General features: G+C 37.6%; 1 protein-coding gene across 1 annotated transcript in view; it reads left to right on the forward strand.

Moving 5' to 3' along the window:
* Positions 1–16871, forward strand: part of LOC145991759 (methyl farnesoate epoxidase-like) — a 28926-nt gene extending 12055 nt beyond the window's left edge. The window contains exons 4-8 of the mRNA XM_083127811.1: positions 1212–1317; positions 2185–2365; positions 2996–3110; positions 4100–4238; positions 16678–16871. Coding sequence (XP_082983937.1) covers positions 1212–1317; positions 2185–2365; positions 2996–3110; positions 4100–4238; positions 16678–16871 — 735 coding nt within the window. The remainder of the gene's footprint in view (positions 1–1211; positions 1318–2184; positions 2366–2995; positions 3111–4099; positions 4239–16677) is intronic.
* The last annotated feature ends 415 nt before the right edge of the window (positions 16872–17286 follow it).

Consider the following 17286-nt stretch of genomic DNA (forward strand, 5'->3'; position numbering starts at 1 on the left):
TACAGCCTGCTCACTCGTGTTCTACAAACATCCTAAGTGACAACCTGCTGCACTGGAACTGGTTTCCAGGTTTAAGCAGCAAAGTATTGAGGCTGGGAAAGAAGGAGTCGAAATGCACAATGCATTCGGTGCACCAGCTATAAACTGCATATGGGATTTGATAGGATGGCACATTTTCGAGTATGACGACCCGTTTCTGCTAAAGTTCCTTAAACTCGTTGACGAATGGGAACGTTCAGTGATGAGTTCTTTAATGTGTTTGAACGCATATCCTTTCCTCCGCTATATAATGCCAGACATTTTGAAGCGTTCCATACGTATCATTTTCATTCATATGTGCACTCTCCTTACTTATTGTTACAAGTGTTTCAAGGTGATTATTTATACAGAACAAAGAGCAGTCCAAAGACATGAAATTTTCTATCACTTCGTGTATTTAGTATTTAATTCATCTTACTGAAAGTGAATTTTTTTAAGACATGCTTAAATATATTGATATATTTATGAGAAAACTATAACCTAGAAGCACTGCAAGAGAAGGCCTTATTCATTTTCACTTTTTGGGAGGACTTACTTCACTACCACTGATCACATGATTCTCATTAATACAACTAAAATGTAACGATTCCCACAAATTTGCACAAAATGAAGAGTTGTAACAATACATCGATCTTGTATTACCTCAACGATATCGTCACTAAGTATATATATATATATATCTCAATATTTGTCAAACGAAACTTTGCCAAGAGTAAATTCAACTTAACTTGATTGTGATAAATTGCTTGCATAAAACTTTAATGCATAATAATATCAGTTTTCAAATAACCTCTATGTGTTATATTCGTCGTTCCGTAAATATCTGCCTATTCTGCCTTGGATTTATTATAACGATTCGTTAGGATTATGGCCGACTTGTTACTTCTTAATAAAGGATAGCAGAAAGAAGTATCAATATACGTACTTTTATTGTTAAGGACAGTGATACTTAAGACAAGATATGAATGTTATGTAACACATTCTAAGTAACAGATCATGTAAAATGAATACATCTTAATAGAATATAATCTTGTGCGTAAACACCTTAAAACTTCAGCTTTGAGTAAAATGAAAATCTTTATTCTTCTAGACCCGTTATGAACTGGTCACAATAATTGATAACATCCGAGTATCTGTAAGTCAAATTGTGTGAAGTGCATTTTATGTTTCAGCGCATTCTGAAAGAACACAGAGAAAACTTCAAGAAAGGATGTGTTCGTGATCTTATTGACGGATTATTGAATGAAACTGAGGAAAACCCTAGCATTAAACTCACAGGTAAATTTTCTCTCAATAATATGGAATGCATGTGTTCAGATTTGAGTGGGAATGGATTCGGATTTCATGCAATATATAGCAATGTAATTTTGAAAAACTTGTTAAAATAATCTATAGACATGTCCTCAATCCGTGTTACTAAACACTTGGATAACAATGATTCAGTTGTTTGGGAATGTTTAATATAACCTTAGTGCCATCGACCTGGAAAATACGGTAAAGAAACATGCTTTCGTGCATTATGTGCAGATTCTTTCTAAAATTAAATGTTTCGTAAAATCCATTTTCAATGAAAAAGTGGGTCCTACTTAGAAGTCTTAAAAATATTCCCGAATTAAATGATAATATTTTATATATTGAAATATTAGGTAATGTTTTATAGAAGATTTCATTACCATTTTTGAAATACTGAATACTTAAAATAATACTTTTTATATGTAGGAAGTTACTAAAGGTAAATACTATTATATAAGCAATTCAATTCGATTTCTTAAAAAAAAATCATTCTGGAAGACCACATTTCGAGATGTTGGTAATCAGGTAATCAATTCGCAGTTATTATCATAAAATGTTATAAATAATTATTATTTTTACAAATCTATTATTTTTCATTTTTAAAAATAGATTTATTGATTTAGTATGAAAGTTTACCCTATTTGGAGCATTTCTGACAAAACTGGACCTTGAAAAGTGGCACTGTTCCCAAGGGATATAAAATAAAAGAGTATCCAAATGCGGATTCTTTATATCAAGTTTTACTTGATTATACTTCAATTATTAATGATGGTAAAATGATATGATGTCATAAACACAAAACATTCTTGTATAAATTTTATTTTATAAACATGTTCATATTGATTGTTGCAGATACTCATATTAGTGATATATGTCTGGACATTCTTATTGCTGGAGTAGATACTGGAAGTAACACCTTGAGTTTTGGTATCCTGTATTTAATTCTGAATCCAGAAGTCCAGAAGAAAGTGCACCAAGAAATAGATTGTGTTCTTGGAAGAGAGAGACTCCCCACAATAGATGATATGAATAGGTAATAAATATATATATATATATATATATATATATATGTGTGTGTGTGTGTGTGTGTGTGTGTGTGTGTGTACATATATATTTGAAATACGTTTATGAAATTGTCAAACATTATAGCAGCACTGAAAAAATGCTGTACATTTAAGACAATAGCGAATGCAATATTATATCAAGATAATACATGTTTTGGGTTATCATGTTATTTGTCATTTGACCAAATTAATTATAAAAAGAGTTAATAAAATATCTAAATTATATACATTATGTAATATACAGCATTAATAATAATACTTATGCATTTGTATACATTTTACGATTAGAATATTCAACTCATTTTCTGAATAACGTTGATAAATATCTGCTAGAACTTACAGTAATATAGGGTTATGTGTGTGTGATTTTGTGTGTGTGTGTGGGTGTGTGTGTGTGTGTGTGTGTGTGTGTGTGTGTGTGTTTGTGTTTGTGCACTAACCAGTAGATACAAGAGATAGATACATTTTATAATAATCTTGATGATTTTGGATGACAACATCCTCACCCTTTCATAAGAAAATCATATTAAAATTCTTACAGACAGTGTATAGATGTATCTCAGAGACAATTTATTGAGGATTTAACTTTTTCATTTCAGATTGCCCTACACTGTGGCTACAATCCACGAAATTCAAAGGCTGTCATGTGTTGTTCCAGTCTTTCCACGAACAGTAGTAGAGGATTTTGAATTTAATGGCTATACTCTTCCAAAGGTAAGAAACTCTCGTTGGAGTTGCATTTACTTTATGGGGACACGAAGGTGCGAACCCCCGCCACCACTCGCCACTCTCACTTCTTATACCCTCTCACTCAGCTATCGTTTGTCGTTGGTGCTTCTGCTGAGTGCGGTATTCTTCGTGTCCCGGAGTGAAGGATATACTTTAGAGTGGTTAACTAGGTTCTGGGAATCTCCGCTTCTACACCAGTTTGAATAAGAAGATAAGCGAGTAATATAAATCTCGGTACCTAAGATAAAACCGAGATGTTTGAAATTAGAGTTTGAGAATCTAGAGAAGTTTTCGAGAAGCATGCATAGGTTTAATATAGAATAAGATCCAAATGGTAAATATAGAATAATATATAATACATAAAATATAGAGAATAATAATTCAGGGTCCAATAGGGCCCGTAGAAAACTGGAGTGCCCTTTAATGAAGACCACAACATCCGCTCTAGTGTTGGAATCAGGTCTGCACTACGAATCTGCTTCGAATTCTTCCGACTGTTTTCCTCTAATGGAGGTTATGAAGAAACGTCCTCTATTAAGGGAAGTTGTCCTGTCTCGTAGTACCTGATTTCTTCTTGCTGATGATCTTCCTCAGTGGTCACAGTAATGGCTGATCTCAGTACCCGAGTTGATCTCCTAACTACATCCTGAACTGCGACAGTCCCACGTATAGTAGAGCCAGGAGTGGTATCTCTTTCTGTGGGGTCTGATCTTCTATACTCGAAATGCTCATAGCTTGATATTATATCCGCAAGCTTGTTGACGATATTGAAGGTCTGCTGGCAGCTCGCCATCTGCTGGAATGAGCCTCTTCTTAAATTGGTCCTCAGACGCCGAATTCGGACGTCGTCAAATTTCTCGCAAGTTAAAAGGGCGTGTTCCGGTGTATCTATTACTCCACATTTCTGTTGTTTGGTGATGACGAGCAGTTCAGCTTGGATTGAACATGTTTTTTTCTTTTGTTCTTTTCTGCAGGGATCAAATATTTGGGTAAACGTGTACTCCGCCCACATGGACAAGGACTACTGGAAAGACCCCGAAAACTTCCGACCAGAGAGATTTCTGGAAGACGGACGTGTCATCAGCCACGAATACATGTTCCAATATGGTGGAGGTGAGTAATTGTATCAAACACGAAGTAAGTCTTCCTGGTTATGGTGACGAATTATGAAAATATTTTCTCGGGTTGTTGGTCATATTACGATTCCCTCTTGGGAGCTGTGAACTGCTCACTCCTTCGGAGTGAACGAGAAGTTCCTCTGTGGCCGTTCCTCGGAGTCGTGAGCTTTGCGTTTGTGTTGCCAACCGCTCGACGCTCCGGCAGTTCCTGCTCCCAGTCGACGACTCCCAAACACCTGAGAGGGAGAGAGAGAGAGAGAGAGAGAGAGAGAGAGCAGCGACCGTGTTTTTCTTTCTGCTTGCTGTATTGTTGTGGCGGTTTTCCACAAATGAATGCGCACAACTCTATTTATAGCAACAATACAGTATCAGAACAACAAGGGAGGGATGGGCGGGTTATTCAATTTTAACCCTTTCTGTTACATGTTTTCGCAACGTGAGAAGAAACGTAAAAGGAACTTCGTAGGTGGAAACAAGCTCCGATGAAACATACAGGGTTCCTTTTCTCTGCTCTTCCATATTGAAATGTCTTTCTGAAATTATTTCATTCTTTCTTTATTTATTTACATAAATTAACCCAACAGGCTAATGCCCAGTTAGAGAGTTCATGTTACATAATGGAACAGAGGTGTCCTACAGGTTATCATACATGCTTCAGTGTGCGTTATTTGAGAGTATTTTTATTATAGCGTTTTAAAATTGCATATAAGACACAGTGCCGGATCTGCAATCCGCAAAACCCCGCAGTGCGGGGGAGCCCGGAGACAAGGAAGCCTTCAGGGGGCACTCGGCCATTGACATAGTAGAGGGTTCGCGGATGTATATGTATGTATGTATGTATATATATATATATATATATATATATATATATAAAGAAAAAAAGTTACTCAGGGGTTCAGAAACGAATACAATATATAAAGGTAAAGTTAAAGTTCCCTGTGCATATAGCACCGTGCTATATAGGCACATTTAGGGTATAGAGGGGTTGGGTCCCACATATTTTCGATGTCTGACATCTTGGAATTGATGTGATCCGCACCACGCTTCGGGCCGCCTTTACCCTCCACCTGGTACAATTTAATTAGAGGCTGGGTGGGCCCTGGAGCCGCTCTATGTGCGGACAAAGCCGGAAAAATTCCGACTTCAGATCACCCACCCCGGCTCTCCCGCGTGGCAATCAGACTAGAATCATATTAGGCTACAATTTCACGAAAAATTCAGTGGTGAAGGTTTCTTCAACCTATCTTTAATCACGAAAATGTTATGACTTCATGATTGTAACAAATGTATCATTTCCCAGGTGTGACAAAACAGTGTCATATATATATTGCATCACCACGGGCACCGAAACATAAGGGGGGCAGGGAGGCCTGGGCCCCTCCAGTTCTCGTTTGCTCCCCCCCCCCCGCTATAGGGAGCCCACTCTATAACTTTCAACATATTACGTAACTCTTGCACAGAGAACCTTCGCAGACAAGAGGTGGGAAATTATGCAGGATTCTGTTCTGAAATGGGTAGAATCAATAATGTGGGAATATTACTCAGTTTGAGTGTCTTCCTTGTGCCTGTAAGTTTACTAATTCAGTATTTCCTTTTTCAAACCGACAATGAATTAAGGAAAACGCATGGTATATTATGAATGGATATGTGCGAGAATAGAGTGAAAATATCTGTTTTCAATATGCTACTGTTTTATATAAATATAGATTTTTTTTTTTACATGTACCTGTAAACATGTGCGTGCTACATCATACTGCATTGACGTGGCTGAAAGTTGCAGTGTTATATTTATACCAGTGTTTAACCAACGATTAAAACAATACGTGTTTGTGTGTGTATGGAGGAGCGGATTAAGGGCCGGGCGACCCAAGCGAATGCCCGGTGCACCACACTCGGCCCTCAACGGTGCCAGACGGGCCGTCGAGATTTAGTAGAGTCAAATCCTTATTTCTGATTACATAAATGTGAATATTTGTTATATAAAGATTTGGATTTGTGTAGAAAAATTGATTGAAGTTACTTCTCAATGAAAAATGTATATTGCAAAATCATGTAGCAATTGAAATTAAGAGGCTACTGTCATTTTGATATCAACGTACAATATACGCGTTCTTTGAAGTTAAGGCATTGAAAACACAAGGCTATCGTTGTTTAAATCATAAATACATATACAGCACGTCATATTTTGTATTAGCCGAAGGTGGAAAGTAGTGAGACCAGGGTAGAAAGTTGAGGCGGGGGGTGACAAAGTGGACAGTTGGGGTGCCAAAAATCGACCTCGCATGGATAGAAAATTTTATCTTGGGCGTTCCTTTTTGATGTAAATATGTGTGTGAAGATATTAAGCTCCTATAAAGAATGGTAGGAATAAATATTATAAACGGAACATGATAATCAAATTCTTAGAAAAAAGTTACATGTAAAGAATTATGTTGTATAATTACATATTACAATTTTTCAAATTTTAACTCAAGTGCATTAGGTCCAAACTAAAAATAATAAACTTTGCCCCCCCCCCCCCGCCCGCAAACAAAAAGAAATCAGTATGCATGCTTTACTTACCTTTGAGCCCTCCCACCTCCGTATGCACATCAGCCCCTTCCCATTTATAAGTTTTGAGTTGAATTCAATATGGCGGCCACCAATATGACGGACGTCCGCTTGGAACATACCAATGTGGTTCCTTCTAAGCCTAACCTGGTTCTGTCATGTACAAGCCTAATTCCTTTACTCTTTATAGGGAGTGTTAAGGGACTTTCGAATAACCCTGTATGCCCTTGTATGTGACTTTGTCAACATGAGATCAAGAATTACACACACACATAATATATATATATATATATATATATATATATATATATATATATATATATATATTATATGTATGTCCAGTCCCGATTAGCCTTACTGTGCATAAAGTGTAAAGTGGACTTAAAACACAAAATCAATCAATAATGTGTGTGTGTGTGTGTGGTGTGTCAAAGTAAGTAGGTTATATTTTGCGAAAGGGCCCAAGATTTGTAGATCCGGAATTGATAAGACATACAGAATAAATCAATATTTTTGTTGCGCTTTTCTAAGGCATTGTAGAGGACACTCATTCTCCAGATAGGGGATTTCTTGACAGTGTTCACGCTCTATTCACAAAAAAAAAATATTTGATGATTGGGTCTCGTCTTGTTGTTATGTACGCGTAATCTAAATTGTGAAATCCAAAGAGGAGAGCAAAGTTTCCCATTATATATTTTCCAGAGAAGCCGCAGGTCGCGGACTGTCCTTCGGTCGTCAAGCCTGTGGATTCGGAATTCGTCTATTATATTATTGTACGAGTCAAATCTGGGGTAAACGCCTTCAAGTTTGTACTTCATGTAACATAACATTTTGGATTGTACTCCCTCCATTTTTGTATTCTGTACTATACTGTTACTCGGCAAAACGACACCAAACCAATATCGTAAAGAAAAGGTGGGTGCAGGAGAGAGATTGTGAAATACAATGCTACTCTACGCAGTCCAAGGATTAGTGTCCTGTCCTCCGGTGTTTCTTTGACCGTTTATCCATTTAATTGCATGAGCATCCGAAAGTGGAGGGGTAAGAGAGTGACGATACCCTGGAGAATGATATTCCAAATAAAATTATATATTCAATACATATTATTTCATTTCAGTCGCAGTAATGTGTTCATTATTAAAAGGGCGTTAGATGAACATGACAATTTCAAGTTGAAGGATTGTCCCACGATTTCGAAGGGGCTCATCTCTTATGAGAAGCCGCCACCGAAAGGCGAAAAAGAGTGGGGTAGAATCCCTGAAGATAAATTTCTCAGTATATTACAACTTATTATGCAAGATGTTTAATCCTGCAAGGGAAGTAAAATTAATAACCATTATACACTATTTAAATTACCCATTTGTAGGGTTTCGGGGGGCTTCAATTACACATTTGTAGGGTTTCGGGGGCTTCAGCCTCCCGAGCCCCTTCCCTGGATACGTGTTGAATCAAACAAAGAAAGGACTCAGAATCTGACAAACATATCTAACATAAAAAAAAAGTTGAAATACATTAAGATCTTTCTCCCCCACCCCCACCAGTCTTCAATGAATTCGCACCCTGCCCGGTACATTGTTTTCTTACTGCTGACTATGTTCTCTTCTCTGGTTTTCTTGTGGGAAGTGGAGTAGTAGGCGGAATTCCCTCCCCTTAATCCTTTTCACTCAAACTAACTTCGAGCAGCAGTCCTTCCCCTTCGCCACAATGCACGAAACCAACGACTCCTTCTTTGAGCGAGCTCCAGTGAAGTGCGTCGCAAGAAGGTGACACGTCCTTTCCCATTGTACAAATATTTATTGTTAATATTTATTGTTATTAATTATCTTTTCTCTTGTGCAAATGTTTATTGTTCTTTAATAATAATTTTTGTAATTTACCTATCACTGATAATGTCAGGATAGTGACTAACCTGTATATAATTATCTTGTTAAGACCTGTTACCATGGGAATTACGAGTGTCTTTTGTCTTGACTTAAGAGTTCGGGCTTCGAGTTTTAAAGAGTGGTTAAGTTAATTGTAAGAAGCTGTTATTTCTTTGACTGAAGTGGATTTTATGCACATAAGTATTTATTTTGCTAAGACGTAAAATATAATTCTTTTCTCTTAGCGAAAACTTGACTTTGATTTGTTTTGACCAACGAACGAAGAGAGATATTACCCCATACCCTGAGAGGCATCACGTGTATGCTTTCGAGTCTTTCATGTGAACTTATTATTTGTTCTTTTAGTTAAATCATGTTCTTTTGACTAAAGAACGTTTCAATATTTTGGCGCAACAACGCGGGGCCCGAAATATGTTGTTTCGTAAGTGGTGTTCATTTTTGTGTGTTCGTGAAGAGTAATTGATTTGTGACTGTGATGGAAATTCTGTGCTAGAAAAATATGGATAAGAAGATGTTGAGAAGTGCAAGTAAATCGTCGGCTGAGGAAAATGAATCTCCAGTGCAGTCAGTTCCAGTTACAGCAGACCTGCTTTCTTCAATACGGATTATGTTGGAGGAAAGTACAAGGGCTATGGAAACTAAAATTAAGGAAAACATTAGAGAAAGTTCCAGCAATCTGGAAGCTAAGTTTCAGGAGAATGTAGCCATGTTGGAACGCAGTTTGAACTTAAAGTTAGAGGAAAGTGGTAGAAATCTGGTGGAATCAGAACGGCGCTTAGAAGAGAAGTTTTCACAGGGTTATTCGAAACTCACAGAATCTGCTTTGGAGATGGGACGGAGACTGGACAATTTGACTGTAAAAATGGAAGAAAATCAACAGAAGATAAAGAAAGCATTCAATTAGAGATCGTTAACTTACGTCAGACATGTGAAGCAAACTCTCTACAAGTGGAATCAAATGTGCAACAAGAAATTGCCTTGTTGAGAGAAGAGGTTGAACAATCTCAGGGTAACTTTCGTAAGGAAATCGCTGAAGAACAGTGCAGTTTCAGAAAGGAAGTGTTTGAAAATGTGAATCACCAGGTAACTGTTATCACAGACAAGTTAGAAGATACCATTAATCACAAAGTGGCAGAGAAACTTGCTGAGAATGTAAATGAAACCGAGGAATACCGAAAAGCTGACGAAGAATGGAGGAAAACAGTTGAAACTAAACAAGACAAATTTTCCTCAGATGTTGGTCATATCTGTAGTGAAATTGTTCATATTTCTGATCAGCTGAATAGGTTACAGATCCAGACGAACTCTGATCATCCTAAAATCCACCGTGTTGATGAAGGTTCTGGAAGATCGACATTTTATCCCATCTGTTCAGATGAAGCTTCAAACCTACAAGGAAAAACCTCACGGAAAAAGAGGTACAAGAAGATGAACGAATCCAGCTCCTCAGACAGTGAATCAACTGCTCGCAGCAGAAGAAACAGAAGAGAGCCTGCTTCACGCATGGTACACACTGGGGTAACTCCTAGAATGGCAGACATCAATTCTATGAGAAAGTTCGACGGCAATATTATCGCTACTTCAGCTGAAATATATTTAAAGGAATTGAATACAAACCTTGAAATTCTACAGATTCCTCAACATTATAGGCTTGAAATCATTCCACGTTTGTTAACTGGAAAGGCCTATCACTGGTTTTATTCGCATAAGAATGATTTCCGCACTTACTCTGATTTCTGCAGAGAGTTCAAGAAGCGTTTTGCTTCAACAGAAGCGAAAGAGAGAGAATTGGCGTCTGTGAGGACTAGGCGGTACAATAAGCAGAATGATAACAATGTGGAGGAATACGTTTGGTCTGTGTACTCTGCCTATAGGAATCTGAGTAATCATTACACCGAGCAGGAAGTAGTTAACCTAATCATCGGACAGCTACCTTTTAGAGTAAAGCAATTGTGCTTGGCTCATGCTCCGAACACCGTGGATCTCTTAGCGGATTTTGTTAAGAGATATGAGCAAGCAGAGGAACAAGATGCTTGGCGGTCTACATGGAGACGAGAAACTGACTCTCAACAAAACAGCAGAGATGTTCAAAGAACGTCTAGAATTCGCTTAGTTCAGCAACAAAATAGGAGTAACCCAGCTGAGAGTCCATACCCTAGAAATGGAAATAATTACCGTCAACAGCGTCAGTTTAGGTCACGACGAGAATATCCAGCTTCCCGAGGTAATCCTTACGATAGACAGTATCCTAATAGCGGGTTTTCTTCGCCGAGTCAACAACGCTTATCTCCTCCGAGAGATAGCAATAATGCTCCCGGGCCTCATATGACGAGCAGTGGCGTGCAGACAGACATTGTTGAACCATATCCCAGCGTTGAGCAACAGCGTAGTGTGGCAGTAACGAGGAACTTCTGTTGGGACACCGGATCTAATCTTGACCAGGTGCGGGATTTTACCCCTCGCCTAGCATAGAAACGTCCCCTTATGTTAGGTAGTCTCGGATGGAATTGGCGGCAAGAAGAGAAATTTTACAGTCTGAGGACAAAGATGTTATGCTGATATTCGTAACAAATCAGAATTTATGTGTAAATTAAGGCAGGCCATTCAGTTTAAAATTCAGTGAGCTAGAACTAGAATTTAGACCTAGAGTGTTGTAAGCGTAACTCAGTGCTGGAAATTATTGAAAGCACCAATCCAGTGGAAGTTTTCATTGTTACAAATTAACCATAAAATCTACTGTTAGGTTATTCGTTTCTACGAAAGTATAAAACTGAAATCAGTCTTATACATAGAATATTATATTTAATGGTGGACGGAGTGTCGATTTAAAAGAAGCTAGAAGATAATAATTCCGTAGACAAGTAAATAAGGGTCCGGAAATTTAAAGCTAGCCATTAGAAATGGATTCCTTCACCAGATGATATGAAAAAGAAGATTGATTCCAGTAAAATTACTGACATTGGAACGAAGAACCGATTTAAGTTGAAATCTTCACGATCAATAGGAAGGTGTCTTTGGAAAGGCCTGGCACTGGAAACGTTTTCTATGAGTTTGTGGTTACGACATGTTGTAGAACGAGAGCATATTTGAATAGGCTGCTGAATGTTTACATGATCTGGTTTTCTTATTTGTATGGAGTGTCATCGTCTATATAAAATGTATCAGAAGTCCCATGCTGTACAAAAAAATGAATCTTTATTCAAACGACCAGTTTTAACTCAGAAATTGTGAACTAAATACATGAAGAATTGTAAACTGTTTTCCAGAGATTGAAACCAAAATCTCCTAGACTGTTGAAAGTTTTCCAGTTCGTCGTCGATTTTGATTTTTCTTCGGAGGGGGCAATTGACACGTCCTTTCCCATTGTACAAATATTTATTGTTAATATTTATTGTTATTAATTATCTTTTCTCTTGTGCAAATGTTTATTGTTCTTTAATAATAATTTTTGTAATTTACCTATCACTGATAATGTCAGGATAGTGACTAACCTGTATATAATTATCTTGTTAAGACCTGTTACCATGGGAATTACGAGTGTCTTTTGTCTTGACTTAAGAGTTCGGGCTTCGAGTTTTAAAGAGTGGTTAAGTTAATTGTAAGAAGCTGTTATTTCTTTGACTGAAGTGGATTTTATGCACATAAGTATTTATTTTGCTAAGACGTAAAATATAATTCTTTTCTCTTAGCGAAAACTTGACTTTGATTTGTTTTGACCAACGAACGAAGAGAGATATTACCCCATACCCTGAGAGGCATCACGTGTATGCTTTCGAGTCTTTCATGTGAACTTATTATTTGTTCTTTTAGTTAAATCATGTTCTTTTGACTAAAGAACGTTTCAATATTTTGGCGCAACAACGCGGGGCCCGAAATATGTTGTTTCGTAAGTGGTGTTCATTTTTGTGTGTTCGTGAAGAGTAATTGATTTGTGACTGTGATGGAAATTCTGTGCTAGAAAAATATGGATAAGAAGATGTTGAGAAGTGCAAGTAAATCGTCGGCTGAGGAAAATGAATCTCCAGTGCAGTCAGTTCCAGTTACAGCAGACCTGCTTTCTTCAATACGGATTATGTTGGAGGAAAGTACAAGGGCTATGGAAACTAAAATTAAGGAAAACATTAGAGAAAGTTCCAGCAATCTGGAAGCTAAGTTTCAGAAGAATGTAGCCATGTTGGAACGCAGTTTGAACTTAAAGTTAGAGGAAAGTGGTAGAAATCTGGTGGAATCAGAACGGCGCTTAGAAGAGAAGTTTTCACAGGGTTATTCGAAACTCACAGAATCTGCTTTGGAGATGGGACGGAGACTGGACAATTTGACTGTAAAAATGGAAGAAAATCAACAGAAGATAAAGAAAGCATTCAATTAGAGATCGTTAACTTACGTCAGACATGTGAAGCAAACTCTCTACAAGTGGAATCAAATGTGCAACAAGAAATTGCCTTGTTGAGAGAAGAGGTTGAACAATCTCAGGGTAACTTTCGTAAGGAAATCGCTGAAGAACAGAGCAGTTTCAGAAAGGAAGTGTTTGAAAATGTGAATCACCAGGTAACTGTTATCACAGACAAGTTAGAAGATACCATTAATCACAAAGTGGCAGAGAAACTTGCTGAGAATGTAAATGAAACCGAGGGATACCGAAAAGCTGACGAAGAATGGAGGAAAACAGTTGAAACTAAACAAGACAAATTTTCCTCAGATGTTGGTCATATCTGTAGTGAAATTGTTCATATTTCTGATCAGCTGAATAGGTTACAGATCCAGACGAACTCTGATCATCCTAAAATCCACCGTGTTGATGAAGGTTCTGGAAGATCGACATTTTATCCCATCTGTTCAGATGAAGCTTCAAACCTACAAGGAAAAACCTCACGGAAAAAGAGGTACAAGAAGATGAACGAATCCAGCTCCTCAGACAGTGAATCAACTGCTCGCAGCAGAAGAAACAGAAGAGAGCCTGCTTCACGCATGGTACACACTGGGGTAACTCCTAGAATGGCAGACATCAATTCTATGAGAAAGTTCGACGGCAATATTATCGCTACTTCAGCTGAAATATATTTAAAGGAATTGAATACAAACCTTGAAATTCTACAGATTCCTCAACATTATAGGCTTGAAATCATTCCACGTTTGTTAACTGGAAAGGCCTATCACTGGTTTTATTCGCATAAGAATGATTTCCGCACTTACTCTGATTTCTGCAGAGAGTTCAAGAAGCGTTTTGCTTCAACAGAAGCGAAAGAGAGAGAATTGGCGTCTGTGAGGACTAGGCGGTACAATAAGCAGAATGATAACAATGTGGAGGAATACGTTTGGTCTGTGTACTCTGCCTATAGGAATCTGAGTAATCATTACACCGAGCAGGAAGTAGTTAACCTAATCATCGGACAGCTACCTTTTAGAGTAAAGCAATTGTGCTTGGCTCATGCTCCGAACACCGTGGATCTCTTAGCGGATTTTGTTAAGAGATATGAGCAAGCAGAGGAACAAGATGCTTGGCGGTCTACATGGAGACGAGAAACTGACTCTCAACAAAACAGCAGAGATGTTCAAAGAACGTCTAGAATTCGCTTAGTTCAGCAACAAAATAGGAGTAACCCAGCTGAGAGTCCATACCCTAGAAATGGAAATAATTACCGTCAACAGCGTCAGTTTAGGTCACGACGAGAATATCCAGCTTCCCGAGGTAATCCTTACGATAGACAGTATCCTAATAGCGGGTTTTCTTCGCCGAGTCAACAACGCTTATCTCCTCCGAGAGATAGCAATAATGCTCCCGGGCCTCATATGACGAGCAGTGGCGTGCAGACAGACATTGTTGAACCATATCCCAGCGTTGAGCAACAGCGTAGTGTGGCAGTAACGAGGAACTTCTGTTGGGACACCGGATCTAATCTTGACCAGGTGCGGGATTTTACCCCTCGCCTAGCATAGAAACGTCCCCTTATGTTAGGTAGTCTCGGATGGAATTGGCGGCAAGAAGAGAAATTTTACAGTCTGAGGACAAAGATGTTATGCTGATATTCGTAACAAATCAGAATTTATGTGTAAATTAAGGCAGGCCATTCAGTTTAAAATTCAGTGAGCTAGAACTAGAATTTAGACCTAGAGTGTTGTAAGCGTAACTCAGTGCTGGAAATTATTGAAAGCACCAATCCAGTGGAAGTTTTCATTGTTACAAATTAACCATAAAATCTACTGTTAGGTTATTCGTTTCTACGAAAGTATAAAACTGAAATCAGTCTTATACATAGAATATTATATTTAATGGTGGACGGAGTGTCGATTTAAAAGAAGCTAGAAGATAATAATTCCGTAGACAAGTAAATAAGGGTCCGGAAATTTAAAGCTAGCCATTAGAAATGGATTCCTTCACCAGATGATATGAAAAAGAAGATTGATTCCAGTAAAATTACTGACATTGGAACGAAGAACCGATTTAAGTTGAAATCTTCACGATCAATAGGAAGGTGTCTTTGGAAAGGCCTGGCACTGGAAACGTTTTCTATGAGTTTGTGGTTACGACATGTTGTAGAACGAGAGCATATTTGAATAGGCTGCTGAATGTTTACATGATCTGGTTTTCTTATTTGTATGGAGTGTCATCGTCTATATAAAATGTATCAGAAGTCCCATGCTGTACAAAAAAATGAATCTTTATTCAAACGACCAGTTTTAACTCAGAAATTGTGAACTAAATACATGAAGAATTGTAAACTGTTTTCCAGAGATTGAAACCAAAATCTCCTAGACTGTTGAAAGTTTTCCAGTTCGTCGTCGATTTTGATTTTTCTTCGGAGGGGGCAATTGACACGTCCTTTCCCATTGTACAAATATTTATTGTTAATATTTATTGTTATTAATTATCTTTTCTCTTGTGCAAATGTTTATTGTTCTTTAATAATAATTTTTGTAATTTACCTATCACTGATAATGTCAGGATAGTGACTAACCTGTATATAATTATCTTGTTAAGACCTGTTACCATGGGAATTACGAGTGTCTTTTGTCTTGACTTAAGAGTTCGGGCTTCGAGTTTTAAAGAGTGGTTAAGTTAATTGTAAGAAGCTGTTATTTCTTTGACTGAAGTGGATTTTATGCACATAAGTATTTATTTTGCTAAGACGTAAAATATAATTCTTTTCTCTTAGCGAAAACTTGACTTTGATTTGTTTTGACCAACGAACGAAGAGAGATATTACCCCATACCCTGAGAGGCATCACGTGTATGCTTTCGAGTCTTTCATGTGAACTTATTATTTGTTCTTTTAGTTAAATCATGTTCTTTTGACTAAAGAACGTTTCAAAGGAGGTGCCTCGTTCATTTGAAAGACTCCTGGTGAACGACTCCTTTCGGTGAGCGAGCTCCGGTGAACTGTCTCCCGAAAAGGAACTACTAGAACCCATCACTAATCAGGTGAGATCTGGCAAGTTTACCAATCTTTCGAGAGTGAACGACACTCTCATCGAAGTATAGTGACTGTTGGCTCTCGAAAGCTTGCAAAATATCACCTGGTAGATAGAGAGAAATTTTTCATTTTTGGTAGGACATTTCAGTGCTCTAGTAGCGTTCCAGTTTACCCGACATTGCCCCCTACGTACATTTCTTGTGAACTACTGTAATTTTAAAGAAGAAATATTACGTTGAAAAGTTATAAATTAAAGTTGCTGACCAAGGCAGTTTATTAGAAATAAAAAAACGTAACGTTTCTACCCTATATCAGGGTCTTGCTCAGACGAAGAACTAACCTATTGAATACACAACCAGAAAGTGTCCTTGGTCAGCAACTTTAGTTTATTTAATGTGGAATCAAGGTTCAATTGTGTTACCTTTGAAAAGTTTTGACAAATCGTCAAATTCTTCAGAAAATAAGGGTACCTCCCATCATTACCCGTGAAAATAAAACATTATTAACAGCTTTCCAACGGCTATGGAGGGCAGAGAAGTTACGTGTTTTGAGCAGTAGTGATTTAAGCAATCTTATTTTTTATTCACAGGTCGAAGACGATGTTTGGGAGACAATATAGGAAGGATGTTCCTGTTCATTTCGTTAACAGTGTTGCTGCAAAAGTTCACATTCAAAGTTCCATCTAACGCCAAAATACCCACAACGTTATCAACCGATGCTATGGTCATTAGACCACGCCCTTTCAAGGCAGTCATAGAGGAGAGGCAGGCTACAATTATGTAGCCGTTTCTTGATTCTAAGTTGAAGATGACAATGTTTGCGCTAAATGTAATTTATATGTAATGTGCAAATTTATCTTTACCATTAAACTTTGCAACCTTCTTGTGAGTGTCGTTTATTTAATTATGTACCGAGACCCTTCTCCAGTAAGCAAATACAGAAAGAGAACATAGCCACATAATGCCAAACTGTAAGAATTTGTAACGTTGACAACACACATGTTGATGTTGTCTTTCATTTCATTTGCCTACCTTGCACATCCTCTTCTACCCACCTAACATTAAAAATCGTACACTTTTCCAAAATATTGTTAATAAATCTAGATTTTCCTTAAACAAAATAACTATTCGCGAATGCAGGCAAAACTTATTTGAAGTCTACAAGGAAGATTTTTTACCACTACACATAAATTTCATTA

This window comes from Lepisma saccharinum, chromosome 8 (assembly GCF_977018435.1).
Source record: "Lepisma saccharinum chromosome 8, izLepSacc3.1, whole genome shotgun sequence".
Lineage (NCBI taxonomy): Eukaryota > Metazoa > Arthropoda > Insecta > Zygentoma > Lepismatidae > Lepisma > Lepisma saccharinum.